This window comes from Phyllobates terribilis, unplaced genomic scaffold (genome assembly GCF_046119375.1).
Source record: "Phyllobates terribilis strain yellow unplaced genomic scaffold, ASM4611937v1 Scaffold_5__5_contigs__length_657084704, whole genome shotgun sequence".
Taxonomy (NCBI): domain Eukaryota; kingdom Metazoa; phylum Chordata; class Amphibia; order Anura; family Dendrobatidae; genus Phyllobates; species Phyllobates terribilis.
This window is the reverse complement of record NW_027362765.1, coordinates 317,977,418-317,995,796: the sequence shown is the minus strand read 5'-3', so window position 1 is coordinate 317,995,796 and position 18,379 is coordinate 317,977,418. Positions and strand designations below refer to the sequence as shown.

General features: G+C 44.4%; 1 protein-coding gene across 3 annotated transcripts; it reads right to left on the bottom strand.

The window, feature by feature from the left end:
• Positions 1–7,287: 7,287 nt before the first annotated feature.
• On the bottom strand, positions 7,288–17,877 carry LOC141273105 (uncharacterized). Of its 3 annotated transcripts, XM_073684493.1 has the most exons (8): positions 17,678–17,877; positions 16,463–16,585; positions 15,909–16,003; positions 15,654–15,794; positions 15,449–15,572; positions 15,063–15,160; positions 11,058–11,136; positions 7,289–9,983 (listed from the first exon to the last, which is right to left on the bottom strand). In XM_073684493.1, the coding sequence occupies exons 2-8, from the start codon at positions 16,464–16,466 to the stop codon at positions 9,205–9,207; spliced, it is 1,320 nt and encodes a 439-aa protein (XP_073540594.1). In that variant the 5' UTR covers positions 16,467–16,585; positions 17,678–17,877; the 3' UTR covers positions 7,289–9,204. The 3 variants fall into 3 exon arrangements, with proteins under 3 accessions (XP_073540595.1, XP_073540594.1, XP_073540593.1); XM_073684494.1 differs by lacking the exon at positions 16,463–16,585 and having other exon boundaries at positions 7,288–9,983; positions 15,909–15,996; XM_073684492.1 differs by lacking the exon at positions 16,463–16,585 and having other exon boundaries at positions 7,290–9,983; positions 17,678–17,876.
• Between the last annotated feature and the right edge of the window lie 502 nt (positions 17,878–18,379).

The window sequence follows — 18,379 nt, the reverse complement described above, 5'->3', positions numbered from 1 at the left end:
GACTATCTGTAATCGCGATTGGTGCAAAAACATTCCCCCTAGTCTCTGGCTTGAAATCTTTAAATCTACTTGTCAAGGCTTTGAATAGGTTTCCCTAGAGCTCCATTTGGTTCTCACCACACATTGCACATAGGCTGTGTTCATACGTTGCATTTTTGCTGCATTTTTTTCTGCAGGCAAACCCTGCTCTCTTGTCAGTAAGGCTATGTTCATACATTGCGTTTTCTAATGCAAATTAAAAGCTGCGTTTTACAGTACCAGCAAAAGCTATGAGATTTCATAAATCTCATGCACACACATTGTTTTTTTTTTCCTGACTGAATTGGAAAACTGCTGCGTTTTTTCACCCATAGAAAGTAAAAAGTAAGTGCAAAAATGCAGGTAACAGGTTTTTCTGTGTTTTTGGTGCAAAAAACTCACAAGCTGAAAAATGCAGCAAAAAATTCAGTAAAACCTGTTTATAAACAGCTTCTTTACTACCAAGAGAGCAGGTTTTCTCTGCAGAAAAAAAACGCAGCAAAAATGCAACGTGTGAACATAGCCTAAAAGAAGCTGCTTAACTCCTTTACCCCCCAGGGTGGTTTGCACGTTAATGACCAGGTGTTATGCACACGCCCGGGCTAAGCGGCGTGTGCGTGTGATTGGTAGTGATTCCACTGGACCGTGCCGGAGAGTGAATGCCTGGAGGGGCGTGACTAAGTATTCACCCGATCCGACCAGGGTCGCACGACGGCATACGACGCCAGTGCACCAAGGAGGAACCGAGCAGAGGGACCAGGTGCTACTCCAGGACAGACCCCGGACACGGCTGTTGACCCACACAGGGGAATACAGGAACAGGCTGGTAGGCTGGCACACAGACTGGTGGGTATAGGCAGGCACGACTGGTATGCAGGCAGGCGGGTATGCAGGCAGGGGGGTAAAGGCAAGCACAGCTAGAGTGCAGACAGGGAGGCACTAGCAGGTAGGAACACAGGCGGGATAGGACCCAGTACACACCGGGACTCAGGAACAATACAGGCAGAGGGTTACAGGCAAGCACAGCTAGAGTGCAGACAAGGCTGAGCAGGGAGGACAGGGCTCTGTTCACACGGAACAGACAGGAAGGGAAAGACAGAGCCAGATACTCACACAGTACTTGCAGAGACAACAAGCAGGAGTTAGGTACGAGTTCAGACTCTGCAGAAAAAGGAAGGGAACGGACATAGAGGCAAAACAGGTAAAGGACAGGAGAGAGTTCAGACTGGAACTGAGTGTACGGAGGAGACCGACACTGCAGAGGGATACAGGAGCGGGTCTGGGAATACGGCCCCCAGAGAGGCGGAACGAACAGGCAAGGAGCGTGTTCAGACAGGACAGACCAGACGCAGGAGCGGGTCTAGGAAATCGGCCACTAGAAGGCGGAACGAACAGGCAAGGAGCGTGTTCAGACAGGACAGACCAGACACAGGAGCGGGTCTAGGAAATCGGCCACTAGAAGGCGAGAGGAACAGGCTAGGAGCGTGTTCAGACAGGACAGACAAGAGAACACAGAAAGGACTCAGTTCAGACACGGGAGCTGATACCGCAAAGCAGGAGACATACAGGACTCAGTTCAGACACGGGAGCTGATACCGCAAAGCAGGAGACATACAGGACTCAGTTCAGACACGGGAGCCGATACCGCAAAGCAGGAGACATATAGGACACAGTTCAGACACGGGAGCTGATACCGCAAAGCAGGAGACATACAGGACTCAGTTCAGACACGGGAACTGATACAAAAAGCAGGAGACAAGAGACGGGACCTGGCACCTTCAGAGTGCAAGCACACACTGAAGGAAACACTATGCTCAGGCAGGGATAGAAGGGAGCTGCTGAGCTATATACCAAGTGACAGACAGCAATAGGCTGAGGACGCACAAGGGGTGTGACCCACAGCAGGTACAAAAGGCAGGAAGTGATCGGGCGCCGCCCTTAAGCAGCAGAAACAGACACAAACAGACAGCATGGAGGGAAGCCAGAGAGACATTCTGGACAGGAGATCAAGTGCGCCCTCTTGCACAGTGGGAGATGGACCACCATGCAAGGACGCCGCCAGGTATGTTACAGTACCTCCCCCCTTACGCCCCCTCTTCTTCAGGCCTGCCAGAATCTTCCGCAGGGAATTCGAGGGCCAGTCGTTCACTGGGTTGGAGGGGGACAGAGACTTAAGGGTAATCTCTGCTTCGAGGTACATCTTGTCAAGCTCACAGGAAGAAATAGATGGGTTATCAGGTACATAATGAGGAAAAGTCACTGTCTCTTTGTTATCTGGTGGTATCCCGGAGGATTCAGGAAACAACTGGAGGTCCTCCGCCGGGTCAGAAGAGTGCAGAGGCTCAGAGAAAACAACTGCTTCAGAGTACACTAGGTCGGACTCACTGGAGGAAGCAGGCGAGGTATCGGGTACCGAGTATAGGAAAGTCTCTGTCCATTCACCACCAGGTGGCACCCCGAAGGGTTCTGGAGACAGCTGGCGGTCCTCCGCCTGGTCAGAGGGGTGTAGAGACTCACGGGTAACCTCTGCTTCAGAGTACACTAGGTCGGACTCACTGGAGGAAGCAGGCGAGGTATCGGGTACCGAGTATAGGAAAGTCTCTGTCCATTCACCACCAGGTGGCACCCCGAAGGGTTCTGGAGACAGCTGGCGGTCCTCCGCCTGGTCAGAGGGGTGTAGAGACTCACGGGTAACCTCTGCTTCAGAGTACACTAGGTCGGACTCACTGGACGAAGCAAGCGAGGTATCAGATCCAGGATATAGGAAAGTCTCTGTCCATTCACCACCAGGTGGCACCCCGAAGGATTCTGAACACAACTGGAGGTCCTCCGCCTGGTCGGAGGGGTGTAGAGACTCAGGAGTAACCTCTGCTTCGGAGTACACTAAGTTGGACTCACTGGACGAAGCGAGCGAGGTATCAGGTACAGAGTATAGGAGAGTCTCTGTCCTTTCGCTACCAGGTAGCACCCCGAAGGGTTCAGGAGACAACTGGAGATCCTCCGCCTGGTCGGAGGGGTGTAGAGACTCGGAGGTAACTACCACTTTGGGGTACCCATTGTCAGGCTCACAGGACGAAGCGGACAAAGTATTGAGTACCGGGTGTAGAGAAGTCTCTCTCCATTTGTCATCGAGTGGTATCCCGGAGGGTTCAGGAGGCAACAGGGGATCCTCCGCCAGGTAGTAGAGGTGCACAGACTCTGAGGTAACCACAGCTTTGGAGCATCCTTGGACATGCACACCGGTTAAAGAGAAAGAAGCATCTGATGCCGGGTGCAGGAAGTTCTCCTGTGTGGAGTCTGGATGGGCAGAAGTCTCTTCGGCCAGGAGAACTGGTGCACTACCCACGCACATTACCCATTGGGGTTTCTCCGGGATACAGGGAGATGAAGCTTCAGTAGGGACTTCAAGGTTGGGGTCAGGAGGTCTCAGGGAGGACAGACCCTGGCGTGACGGCTTGCCTCTAAGTCTAGCACGTCTGGACTGCCTCTTGAGGTTGAGAGAAGTATTCCGGAAAGCGTAGTCACCCTGTGAGGATTCTGGGTGGGCAGTAGTCTCATTGGGCTGGAGGACTATTGCGCTACCCACACACATTACCCGTCGGGGCTGCTCCGGGATATTGGGAAGTGAAGCTTCAGCAGGGGCTTCAGGTTAGGGTCCTCGAAGACCATACGAAAGGCCACCAGGAAGGCCTGCAGGTCAAGGATGACAGGATCCCATGCTTCCCATAGGGGGGTGACCCATTTCAAGGCATCACCCGCTAGGTAGTCAATCATAAAGGCCACTTTAGCCCAATCGGAAGGAAAATAGAGAGGGTAGGCCTTAAAGTGTAGCATGCATTGCTCCACAAATGCACGACACTGTCTTGGATCCCCATAGTAACGTGGCGGATCCGCAGGAACGAGGGCTGATAGATCCATCTGGACGGGTGCGTAATTCGCCTGGAACTCAGCTAAAGGGGGAAAAAAATTTATTTATTTTATTTTAATGCATGTATTCGCTGGAAAAACTTCTCAAAGAGCGAAGGCCGTGGGGCTCAACGGGAACCATGGCCTGAGCATGCTGTTATGCACACGCCCGGGCTAAGCGGCGTGTGCGTGTGATTGGTAGTGATTCCACTGGACCGTGCCGGAGAGTGAATGCCTGGAGGGGCGTGACTAAGTATTCACCCGATCCGACCAGGGTCGCACGACGGCATACGACGCCAGTGCACCAAGGAGGAACCGAGCAGAGGGACCAGGTGCTACTCCAGGACAGACCCCGGACACGGCTGTTGACCCACACAGGGGAATACAGGAACAGGCTGGTAGGCTGGCACACAGACTGGTGGGTATAGGCAGGCACGACTGGTATGCAGGCAGGCGGGTATGCAGGCAGGGGGGTAAAGGCAAGCACAGCTAGAGTGCAGACAGGGAGGCACTAGCAGGTAGGAACACAGGCGGGATAGGACCCAGTACACACCGGGACTCAGGAACAATACAGGCAGAGGGTTACAGGCAAGCACAGCTAGAGTGCAGACAAGGCTGAGCAGGGAGGACAGGGCTCTGTTCACACGGAACAGACAGGAAGGGAAAGACAGAGCCAGATACTCACACAGTACTTGCAGAGACAACAAGCAGGAGTTAGGTACGAGTTCAGACTCTGCAGAAAAAGGAAGGGAACGGACATAGAGGCAAAACAGGTAAAGGACAGGAGAGAGTTCAGACTGGAACTGAGTGTACGGAGGAGACCGACACTGCAGAGGGATACAGGAGCGGGTCTGGGAATACGGCCCCCAGAGAGGCGGAACGAACAGGCAAGGAGCGTGTTCAGACAGGACAGACCAGACGCAGGAGCGGGTCTAGGAAATCGGCCACTAGAAGGCGGAACGAACAGGCAAGGAGCGTGTTCAGACAGGACAGACCAGACACAGGAGCGGGTCTAGGAAATCGGCCACTAGAAGGCGAGAGGAACAGGCTAGGAGCGTGTTCAGACAGGACAGACAAGAGAACACAGAAAGGACTCAGTTCAGACACGGGAGCTGATACCGCAAAGCAGGAGACATACAGGACTCAGTTCAGACACGGGAGCTGATACCGCAAAGCAGGAGACATACAGGACTCAGTTCAGACACGGGAGCTGATACCGCAAAGCAGGAGACATATAGGACACAGTTCAGACACGGGAGCTGATACCGCAAAGCAGGAGACATACAGGACTCAGTTCAGACACGGGAACTGATACAAAAAGCAGGAGACAAGAGACGGGACCTGGCACCTTCAGAGTGCAAGCACACACTGAAGGAAACACTATGCTCAGGCAGGGATAGAAGGGAGCTGCTGAGCTATATACCAAGTGACAGACAGCAATAGGCTGAGGACGCACAAGGGGTGTGACCCACAGCAGGTACAAAAGGCAGGAAGTGATCGGGCGCCGCCCTTAAGCAGCAGAAACAGACACAAACAGACAGCATGGAGGGAAGCCAGAGAGACATTCTGGACAGGAGATCAAGTGCGCCCTCTTGCACAGTGGGAGATGGACCACCATGCAAGGACGCCGCCAGGTATGTTACACCAGGCCAATTGTTACAATTCTGACCACTGTCACTTTATGAGGTAATTACTCTGGAACGCTTCAATGGATCCCCCTGATTCTGAGAATGTTTTTTCGTGACATTTTGTACTTCATGATTGTGGTAAAATTTCTTTGATATCACTTGCGTTTATTTGTGAAAAAAATGGAAATTTGGCGAAAATTTTGCAATTTTCAAACTTTGAATTTTCATGCCCTTAAATCAGAGCGATATGTCACACAAAATAGTTAATAAATAACATTTCCCACATGTCTACTTTACATCAGCACAATTTTGGAACCAAATTTTTTTTTATTAGGGAGCTATAAGGGTTAAAAGTTGACCAGCGATTTCTCATTTTTCCAACAAAATTTACAAAACCATTTTTTTAGGGACCACATCACATTTGAAGTCACTTTGAGGGGTCTTTATGACAAAATACCCAAAAGTGACACCATTCTAAAAACTGCGCTCAAAACCACATTCAAGAAGTTTATTAGTCCTTCAGGTGCTTCACAGGAATTTTTGGAATGTGAAAGAAAAAAATTAACATTTACGGTAACTTTTTTCACAAGTTTTACTTTATACACAATTTTTTTTATTTTCGCAGGGGTAACAGGAAAAAATGGACCCCAAAATTTGTTGTGCAATTTCCCCTGGGCACGCAGATACCCCATATGTGGGGAAAAACCACTGCATGGGCGCACGGCAAGGCTCGGAAGGGAAGGAGCGCCATTTGACTTTTTGAATGTAAAATTTGCTAGAATAATTAGCGGACGCCATGTTGCATTTGGGGAGCCCCTGATGTGCCTAAACAGTGGAAACCCCCCACAAGTGACACCATTTTGGAAACTAGACCCCTCAGGGAACTTATCTAGATGTGTGGTGAGCACCTTGAACCCCCAAGTCCTTTACAGAAGTTTATAACATGGAGCCGTGAAAATAAAAAAATCTAACTTTTTCCACAAAAATGATGTTTTAGCCCCAATTTTTTTATTTTCACAAGTGTAAGAAGAGAAAATGGACCCCAAAAACTGTTGTGCAATTTCTCCTGAGTACGCCAATACCCCATATGTGAGGAAAATACCGTGTTTGGGCGCATGGCAGAGTTCAGAAGGGAAGGAGCACTGTGTGACTTTTTGAACGCAAAATCGTCTGGAATCGAGAGCGGACGCCATGTCGCGTTGGGAGAGCCCCTGATGTGTGTAAATAGTGGAAACCCCCCACAAGTGACTCCATTTTGGAAACTACACCCCTCAAGGATTTTATCAAGGGGGGCTATAGTGAACATTTTGAACCCAGAGGTACGACACAGAATTTGATAACATTAGGTCATCATATTGAATAAGTTGTCATTAGTCTTGAGCGCAAGTGCTCGCTAGTTGAGTTTGCATCGGGTACTCAGGTATGCACCAAGTATCGCGCATGCTCGAGTGACATGCTTGAGTCCCCGCCCACATGTTTAACGGTTATTAGACACCCAAAAAAAACCATGCGGGGATCGCTCGTGCATGGCAGGCAATCCCAGCGAGGTGTTTTTGGCAGCGAAGCATATGGGGCGGAGACTCGAGCATGTCACTCGAGCACCTGCAATACTCGGTGCATACTCGAGTACCCGATGCAAACTCAAGTAGCGAGCACTTGCGCTCAACACTAGTCGCCATATCATCTTTTCTTTTACTTTTGAAGAAAAAAACAACCCTAACCCCAACCCTAGCCCTAGCATTTATTTTTTACGCCGTTCCTAGAGTGGTATAAGTGATTAGACGACTTTATTCTTCGGGTCGGTGCGACTACAGTGATGCCAGAATCATATGGGGTTTTTATGACTGACAGCTGTCACACACTAAAAGACGCATATTTTGTAAAATCTAGTTTTTGCATCGCCATATTTTGAGAGCTGTAATTTTTCCATATTTTGGCTCACAGAGTCATGTGACGGCTTGTTTTTTGCGGGATGAGTTGACATTTTTATTAGTGCCCTTTACAGGCATGTGACATTTTTTGATTGTTTTCTATTCTGATTTTTAGAAGGCAGAATAAACAAAAACCAACAATTCAGGAATTGTTTTTTTTTTTATTCTGTTCCGCGTGTGGTAAAATTGATAAGACAGCTTTATTCTTCGGGTCAGTACGTTTACAGCGGTACCACATTTATATAGTTTTTGTATGTTTTGGCGCTTTTACACAATAAAAGCTATTTTATAGAAAAAACATTTGTTTTGCATCTCTTTATTCTGAGAGCTATAACTTTTTGATTTTTCGGATGATGGCGCTGTATGGCGGCTTGTTTTTTGCGGGACGAGATGACGTTTTCAGTGGTACCATTTTTATTTATATTCGTCTTTTTGATTGCGTGTTATTCCATTTTTCGTTTGGCGGCATGATGATAAAGCATTGGTTTTTTTTTTTTTTTTACCGTGTTCACTGAAGGGGTTAACTAGTGGGAAAACTTTATAGGTCAGGTCGTTCCGCACGCGGCAATACCAAATATGTTTACTTTTATTGTTTGTTTTGTTTTCATAATAATATTTATTGATGGGTACATTATATTTTTATTTTTGGTGGATTATTATTATTATTTTTTATATTTTTACAACTTTTTTTTTTTTTTTCACTTTCTGACAGTTTTTTTACTTTTATTCTATGTCCCACTATGGGACTTTCACTTTTTTTATTCTGATCGCCTGCATAGCACAGGAATGGAGCACCATCCCTGTGCCATGCCGGCTGTCAGAGCTGGACAAGGAGTAGATGGTTTGGTCATTACTGCGCATGAACAAAAAGTCTTCCTGCTGTCTGGTGACCCGGATGTTGTCATGACGACATCGGGTCGTCATGGCAACATCCGGGAAGCCGCGGCAGACAGCGCTGGAGGCCGGGAGAGGAGGCGAGTATTGCAATCAGCTCCCCTTAGCCACCGCAATGCTGCGATCGACTTCGATCGCAGCATTGTGGGGGTTATTGTGTCGGGAGCGGTGCGGGACCGCTCCCTGGACATAGTACCAGGTGTCAGCTGTGACGATCAGCTGACACCTGGCGGCGATCGTGCCCGCACAGCCTGTGCGCCATGACGTATTAATACGGGTCAGGCTCTTAAAGCCCAGGGCACTGACGCGTATTAATACATCATGGACTTTAAAGGGGTTAAAAAAATCAGGTTTTGCTGCGGTTTTTTTTCAGTGTTTTTCATGCTGATACAGTTCAATGCCTGTTGTTCTTGAGTTTTCTCCCTAAAAAAGACAGCAAAACCTTACACCTGCGTTTTTGCTCATTGCTTTCTATGGGTGAAAAAACGCTGCAGTTTTCCAATTCAAGTCAGGGGTAAAAAAAAACAATTGTGTGCATGAGATTTCTGAAATATAGCTTTTGTTGGTGCTGTAAACGCAGCTTTTTATACTGACTCCACGGCCTTGGTTTTTACCCACACACAAATAACAAACTGGAAAACCAAATACACCTGTGAGAAGGTAATTTTACTAGTACACCATAATTGTTTTTGTGTTTTGCTGTGTACAGGTAAGTAATAGTAATTGCCTTTAAAGATCTATAGCGTAACAACCACTCTCTACAAAGGTGACATAATGTTTCCAAATATAAGTGTGAACACACATGATAGCCTGATCAGAGTCCCCATCTAGTCTCTGTGGATTAGCTGATGTCTCAGAAGCCCAGATTTTTGTGCAAAGCATTTTGAGCAGGCCGTGCAAGTATATGGCTTCTCTCCAGTGTGAGTTCTCGTATGTCGTACCAAATCCGATTTCTGTGTAAAGTTTTTCCCACATTCGAGACATGTAAAGGGGTTCTCTACACTGTGTATTCTCAGGTGTCTTACAAGTACTATTTTTTGAGAAAAATGTTTGCCACACTCAAGACACGGGAAGGTTCTTTTCTTCATGATGTGGGATTCTTGATGATCAAGAAGGTAGTCCTTTGTCATAAAGCGCTTTCCACAATCGTTACAGAGAAACTGCTTTTTACTACTGTGAATTATCTGGTGTCGGAGGAGTTTCGATGCATATGGAAACGTTTTGGGGCACTCTGTGCACAAATATCGGTTCTGACTTATGTGAAGTTTCTGGTGTGCTGTGAGAGAAGCTTTTCGCTTAAATCTTTTATCACACTCCGGACAAGAGAACAGTCCATCACTCTTAGGATTCCCTCGTTGCAAACTTAGAATCAGATTTTCCTTAGGAAGGTTTTGCTGAATTTGTATGTGAGAAGTAAGAGATGGGAATACTTTTAGTGGTCCAGCTAAACCTCTCGGCTCCATGCAATCAGACAGGATATCTGTTCTGTACTGATGTCTATCTAAGGCAAAAAGATTTTTAGAATTCTTGGTAATGTCATATTCTTTATTTAAGTTTGGAAATGGGTTATTGCCTTCAGGAAGAATGCCATTTTTAAATTCTTTTTCTGAAAAATATAAAACATGTATTACAATATAATTCAATAGTATCATGGCATGAAGGCTCATTAACACTTATGCATTATGAACCTGTATTAATTCTATATTTTCATTGAAAACTTTGTATTATTTTTCCTTGCTGGTATGTTTTTATTTATATTTCCATGTTTTATAACGGCGTTTTGTAAGAGCATGGCATTTTTTTTTTAATTGCAGCATGGGTACAATTTCAATGGATTCAATTTAAAAAATACATATTTTATGTTTGTATAGTTCACAAGTATATATTTGTTATGACTGTCAGCATCCATATTTCAGCAACATTACAAAAATACTAATTCAACAAAATACAAAACTAACAAACAATTACAAAAGAAAAACTGGAAACACAATTTGAAAACAATAACTGGAAAAAAAACTGCACTGTGTTTTTTTAACCTGTGTTTTTTATAGACAAGTGTGTATGAGCTCAAAATGAGATGATGCTAAATACATGTATGTAACACTTCTCATTAGTCAAGAAATGAGTCAGTGTCTCTAGATATTGGGAGTGAAGAATGAAGCATGTGTGACATGGTGTTGTCCAGTACTTTAATATAGATTACCTATTTTTAGGATAGGTCATCAATACTAGACTTGTGGGGGTATGACACCCGGCATCCTCGCCCATCAGCTGTTCCCGGGGTCGGATGACTGACCAGTTGCAGTACTGCACATCCGCTGTTATTTGAATGAATAGGGCTGCATCTGCAGTACACTGCTACTTAGTGTACGGAGACGTGCTGTTTTCCTCTGCAACCAAGCACATCTGACCACCTCTGGCATCGGGAACAATTGATGGGCAGGGGTGCTGGGTGTCACACCCTCACTGATCTGATAGTGATAACCTATGCTAAGAATATAGCAGAGGATACCGACTAGTGTTGCCAGAATCAATTCTATCCTAAGATTAATCCATCAATATTAAAGTATCAGACAACCACTTTAACAGTGATTATTGGAGGGAGATACATTTGAGGGTAGGTTTTATAGAGTGTAGAAAATAAGAATATGTTCTTGACTGGACACACAGATATTCTTACCTAAGTATATAGTAAGTATTTTCCCTATATTACATGGTTGAACACTTTCGGCAAAAGTCTTTTCTACTCCATCTTCACTCTAAAGAAGCCAAACATATCATAAATGAATTAATAAATTTAGGTTAACTATAAAGAGTACCTTACAAATAGCAGTAGCCTCTATGGCTAATAAATCGCCAGGACTAGACGGGCTTCCCACAGAAATATATAAGAAATATTCTACTTCCCCACTTACTGGTTACCCTGGAGGAGGCGGTGAGGGGGGGAACCCTACCCCATTCAATGCAAGAGGCGGTGATAGTCATACCTAAGCCAGGTAAAGACCCTTTAATCCCTGACTCATATAGGCCGATATCTTCATTGTCAACTGATGTTAAAATTATTGTGAAGTTTCTGACGTCTAGATTGAATACAGTAATTTCTACAGTTATCCATACTGACCAGTCAGGCTTCATGCCGGCTAGATCAACAACTGTTAATATCCGGAGATAGTTTCTTAATCTTCAATTGCCAGTGGATGGTGATGGGGACAGGGCTGTATGTTCTCTGGAAGCCGCTAAGGCGTTTGATTCTGTTGGGAATATTTATGGGTTTATGGGCGGTGTTGGAAAAGTTTGGTATAGGACCTAGTTTTATTTCATGGGTTAAATTGCAGTATGGTAGGCCGATGGCTGGAATACGGGTAAATGGACACCTCTCCCCGGCTTTTGAATTGAGTAAAGGTAAGAGGCAGGGGTGCCCATTATCCCCCCTCTCTTTGCACTGGCCATTGAACCCCTGGCATCGGATATCAGGGAGTATCCAGGAATAGTTGGGTTTCGTAGAGGGAATAGTGAAGAGAAGGTCGCGTTATACGCTGATGACACTTTATTATTTCTGGCTAAAACTTCTGAGTCCCTTTCTATGGCAATGGAAATGATAGAAACATTTGGAAAATACTCTTGTCTGAAGATAAACTGGAACAAATCAGTTGTACTTCCATTGGCTAATACAGATGAGAATGCTTCCCACTACATTAACTCGGGTTTACAAGTGGTATCGGAGTTTAAATATTTAGGCATCAATATATCGGCAAAAATAAATGATTATGAGAAGTTGAATCTTGATCTAGTCTTAATTAAAATTAGAGGTAAACTAGGCGCCTGGTCTAAGTTACCGTTGTCGGTTGTGGGCCGTGCTAACCTGGTCAAAATGATCTAGATACCACAATTGCTGCATGTTCTACACAACTCCCCAAAATGGATAAATCGGAAATTTGTCTTAAAAAGTCAGTCAGGAGTTTAGAAAATTAATATGGAGCAAACAGACTCCGAAACATTGCAAAGAAACAAATCAATGGGAGGCCTGGCGGTTCCTAACCCATGGGTATATTATGTGGCATCTCAGCTTTAACATATTCAGGGATGGGACGACCCTGGGGAGGGGGAGCTCAGCGTATGTTGCTACAGCATTATTTCCAATCAGATAAACTCTTTGAGGTTTGGAGGCGAATAAGTTTGGGACACTTGGAGGCAAAATACCGACTATGCTGTTATGTCAAACTTTAAGCGACGGTGAAAAAACTACAAGGTATAGAATGTGTTTCGCAATTTACTTCATTATGGAAACTCCATGGCTTCCAAATCTATACCAACTGGTGGGATTTGGCTCCTGGAGCTCCAAGGGTTTAAACAGACTTAATCAAGTGCTGATAGGTGATGTGATTAAGGAATTCTCACAGCTGCAAAGCGAATATGGGTTACCTCACTCTGAATTCTACAAATACTTACAATTTAGGCACGCATATCGGGCGTAAGGCATTGTTTTGGAAGGAGGGGTACCCCGAAACTCAATAATACAGAGAATAGCTAATCTACACAGTTCTCATGGACTGATCTCATTACTTTATAACATTCTCTTAGACATTATATTAACAAACCAGCCGATGTGATCAAAAGAGAAATGGGAGAGTGTAATGGGACCCATAGAGGAAAATCACTGGTCAGAAATACTGGAAAGAGTTCCACAGCTGTCTTTAAGTGAATCCCATAGACTGTCCCATATATATGTGATACACCAGGTATACAGGACACCTCAATTCTTAATTAACATAGGATTTCGTTCAAGTCCCCACTGTCCTAGATGCAAAACTAGCATAGCAGATATGCTTCATATGATGTGGAACTGTCCTAACTTTGTGTCCTTTCGGAAGAGTGTTGTAGCAATGATTAACAGGGTTTATTCAATTGACGTAGAGCTTTCAGCATTAGTATGTATACTGGGATATGCTGAAGATGTAACTATTGATGAGTACGGCAAAATTGCGGCGGCACGTATGTTATATATGGCAAGAAAATTGATAGCCCAAAAATGGATAGCAGATCAGGAGCCTATGATATCAGCATTTATTGATAAAGTTAACTGGCTAGTAAATTTGGAAAAAGCATCTCTTTTTAGGTATATGCCTATCTATAAATTTGACAAGATATAGGGTCTATGGATTGATGGCTCTGGTTTGACATCAAGGGAACTGAGGAGATTTTGCCTCGGCTTGCTTTGAATTACGTTTATATGATGCCTCAAATTAAACTTCTTTGAAAATTAATAAAAATGTTATTAGTACTTCCACAAGTTATATGTAATTGGATTGAGTATTGTTACCATGCTCAAATACTTGTTCATCTAATTATGCTGGTTTTGCAGGGCCAGGATGTATAAATAACTCATGTTTAATGCTTCTTAAGGTTGGGGGGTGGAGAACTGTGTTTCTCCAATGTTTGTCTGGTTGTTGTTGTGTTTTTATTTAGAAAATCTTTATAAAAATTAATAAAGGACATCTGATTTTAAACTATAAAGAGTACTTATCACCAGTCGGGGCTGCCCTTTTTATATAAAGAAACACTCCCATCAAAGTTTTTATCCCCTTAGTATATTGCAGTCATCATATTATACAGCACTGTATACTTACAATTGCTCATTTTGCCTTTCTACCCAGCTATTTCTTCAGTTTTCTCTGCTCTATGTAGAAACAGGAAGTCTCTTGTCCATGCAAAAATCATTCCCCTCTTCAACTCCTGACTCAGCTGCTCAGCTCCTCCTCCTGCCAGGGACTTTAGCGGTCACTTATGACTCATACAGGGAAAACTGACCTTCTGTTTCTACATAGAGCTTAGAAGGATCCAGATAGTCAGTTTTTAATCATGTGATGTTATAGACCTAATTGAAAACAGATGAATTAGCTGGGTAAAAAGGTTAAAATGAGCAATTGTAAGTACACAGTGCTATATGATATGAGGATTGCAATATATAATTAGGATAAAAATGTTGATGGAAGGAGTGCTTCTTTAAATAAAAAGAGCAGCCCAGACTGGTGCAATCAATGGCAACCAGAGACTGATCATTTTTTCTAAATATAACATATTATCAAAAGTGGCAAGAAGTGTTCCTAATTTCCCCCTAAAAGATTTAACTTTCCAGGAAAAGTCAGGACCATACTTACTGGTCGTGGGATCTGGTCATGCATAGCGGATCCCACAAACCTTTGCTATGAAAGTTTGTGTTATCATGAGATCTTGCGCTTTACACTAACCTATCACTGCCACATCCTTTAAGTAGCAACATAGTAAAGGATTTGGCAGCATTGTGTTAGTGCAAAGAGCAAGATCTTGATTTTTCACAGCAAGAAGCGTCCGTGTTGGTCCTGACTTTTGGCCTGACTTTTGCTAGAATTGTGGCTCCTGTAAGGGGCATTAGGGACACTTCTGGAAACTTTTGGGGTGCCATGGGACACTGAAATTGATGGCCTACCTTCACCTACCAATGCTGATTGGTGTTTTGCCTTTAGAAAAATGTTTTTGTTTTTTAATGTTTACTATTGCACATAAGCTTCTCCAATTCATGTTACCTTTTCACCATCAACCGTTCATGCCCAATCCCATGGATAGGCCTTCAATGTTAATGTCCCTTAGAACCCCTTTAATAACCACAAATTTCATAATGTCAACTTCAAAGCTTGGCAGAACTTACCTTGCAATCATGAAAGCTGTTGAGATGTTCCTGTTTTGCATCCTGTGTATAGGGATGACATGGCCTACTCTCTGATGAACTTCTTTTGTTGGATTTTTCTGTAGGACACAAATGCAGTGACTAAATCCTTGGGTTATGTGCGAATCAGATAACGTAATGGATCCTTAGGAGTATTTTTACATGACCCTATTGGTTCCCACTTTTTGCCACATGGCCAATTACCACTTACTAACACATGCTTTACCATGATTTTGGGCTGAATGGCTTGTACAGGTGACACAAATTGTAAGTAATTTGTTTCAATTGTAGAAGATGGTCATTTGGCTATAAATGCTAATCAAAAAGATGGTGCCATGTAGCACATGTGAAAGAAGACTTTTTCTTACCTAGTGACGTGAGGGTCTGCCGCTTCTCCATGATGACGTCCTCGTAGAGATCCTTGTGTCCTTCTATGTACTCCCACTCCTCCATGGAGAAATACACAGCGACATCCTGACACCTTACAGGAACCTGAGACACAATAATACATTATCATCCAGACACTATCACTTGTGTTATTGTACAATGTCCAGTATTCCCAGCAGCGCTCACCTCTCCAGTCAGCAGATTAATTATCTTTTTAGTGAGGTCCAAGATCTTCTGCTTGTTTTTTGTGTCAAGTTGCATGATTAGTTTATTTGACTCATGTTGGTCATCAGTGAGCTCCTCAGACTTTTTCATTGGTCCATAATCCTAGTATGACAGAAAATGCTAAATATAATAGATTTTTGCCCCTATACTTTTCTAATTCCTGTTTATAAATGAAGTGCTACTATGTAACATACAGTAATTGTCAGAATCCCTTACCTGACCAGTAAGCAAGTAGATAATCTCCAGGGTGAGATGTAATAGCCTCTCAGTCATGTCACCTTGGCACGTGTTCATCATGTATAACCTATGAGCTGGTACAAAAGCATACAGTAACTGGACAGCATGGTGGCTCAGTGGTTAGCATTGCAGCGCTGGGGTCCTGGGTTCAAATCCCACCAAGGACAACATCTGCAAGTAGTTTGTATGTTCTCCCCGTGTTTGCGTGGGTTTCCTCCGGGTTCTCCGTTTTCCTCCCACACTCCAAAGACATACTGATAGGGAATCTAGATTGTGAGCCCCAATGGGGACAGCAATGATTATGTATGTAAAGCGCTGTGGAATATGATGGCGCTATAGAAGCATAATAATAATACTAACTGTAGATATAATATACAGTCCTGGAGTGTTGGCAATAGTTCACCATTTTGTTAAATTCAAAGGGTTAATCAGCTCTCCTCTCTTATACAGGTAGTTGGTACTTAGCATCATATAAAGCAAAGCACAGTCCTGAAAATAGTATCCTCAAAACTAGAACTTGATGCGACACTCACCCATAAAGGCCAATTCAATCTTTATCCCTCATCCCAGTCTGAGAAACGTCTTTTTTTTTTGGGCAATTTTTGGTCATTTTCTGAGCAGCTTTTTTCCACCGGTGTTTTTTCAGCATCTTTTTACTGAAAATTTTCAGATGTTTTTTTTAAAATAAATTTAACACTGAAGAAAATGCTGTCAAAACTCGAAAAGACACGTGGGCATCTTACAGTGTCTTTTTAACTTTCTCAGTAACCTCTATTGTCTATGCCTGAAGAATGTCCATTTCATTTCTTTTAGTGTATTAGGAAGCCTGAAGCATTTCGATCCGTTCAAAAGCCTGAACATATGATCAGCAAATCTTTTTCCTATACAAATTAATAGGACCCTTATTTTGATCATTCTGTTAGGGCTTATTCTGCCACTTTTTTGTTTGTGAACCCAATGATAAAATGGCAGAAAAAAAAACATTTTACGCATATGCTAACTTAAGAGGGCACTTTGGCTGTCACTATTGGGGACACTATGGCGGTCACTGATAATTTTATGGGAACCCTGCGGCTTTTATTGTGTCAGTGAGCATGAGAGCCCTGCTGTCTAGAATTACAACATCCCTATTGCCATCTACATTAAACCTCTGTATGACACTTCCCCCTATAATAAAAGATGTAATTTATCTCTTATTGGAAGGGAGAAGTAACGCAAAATACTATTATCCTATAATTTACCGTCAATCACTGTTACATTGCATCCTCTATGCCTCCCAGTTTGTTAAACCCAATCATCCTGACACCCTCAATTAAACCACGTCATACGATTCAACCCTATCGGCCTCGTCTATCGCCTGTCATCTTATGTCACCCACCCCGTACTCCGTACTATACATAGTCACACAGCAGGCATCAACTCTAGCAAGAAGGATGAACCTCAGTACAGTTGCTTTACACTGCATGGCATCTCCTCTCCCGCACAGTATAGGATATGAAACTACACGTCCCAGATGTCAGCCTTATCTATTACTACAGGCTACCTATTCCAGCGTTCCCTGGAGCTATCAGTATTACTAAAGTCAGCATGACCCAATATAACTACACGCTACAAGTCTCCAGATGCTAGAGCACTAAAATCTCGCTCCTATAGGTACCAGCTCGCCCAGAGAGATAGATAAGGGGCATTCACAGCATACAGAAGGAATATCAGTGTAGTTAGTGAGACAGCCCTATTGCAATACTCACCTTTGGAAATAAGCCTTAACCTAGACCTGGTGAGAGTTATCATCAGGCTGGGACATGGGGCTGCTCCCAACAGACAGCCTAGCACAGAGCAGAGCAGTCTTTCCTGCTGATAATCCCAGCACAGCCTGGAAGAATGCATCCACTTGCACACATCCGGGGAGGGGACAGCCCTCCCAAGTCCTGCCCAGCCCTGCCAAGTCCTGCCCAGCCCTCCCAAGTCCTGCCCAGCCCTCCCAAGTCCTGCCCAGCCCTGCCAAGTCCTGCCCAGCCCTCCCAAGTCCTGCCCAGCCCTGCCAAGTCCTGCCCAGCCCTCCCAAGTCCTGCCCAGCCCTCCCAAGTCCTGCCCAGCCCTGCCAAGTCCTGCCCAGCCCTGCCAAGTCCTGCCCAGCCCTGCCAAGTCCTGCCCAGCCCTGCCAAGTCCTGCCCAGCCCTGCCAAGTCCTGCCCAGCCCTCCCAAGTCCTGCACAGTCCACAGCCTCATCAGCAGAGAGTGGAGGTGGGGGATCCGGATTTCGATAGGAGGGTTTCCAGCTTGGGAGTCAGTGCTGGCAGCCTCTGTCCTCCTTCTCCCCTTATCTAACTAGATGTGGCGGAGAGAATGTTACAATATTCCATATACTCTTCCTATTAACGTGGAATCTAAATAATATATATATATGTATATATATATATGTATGTATATATATATATATATATAATGCT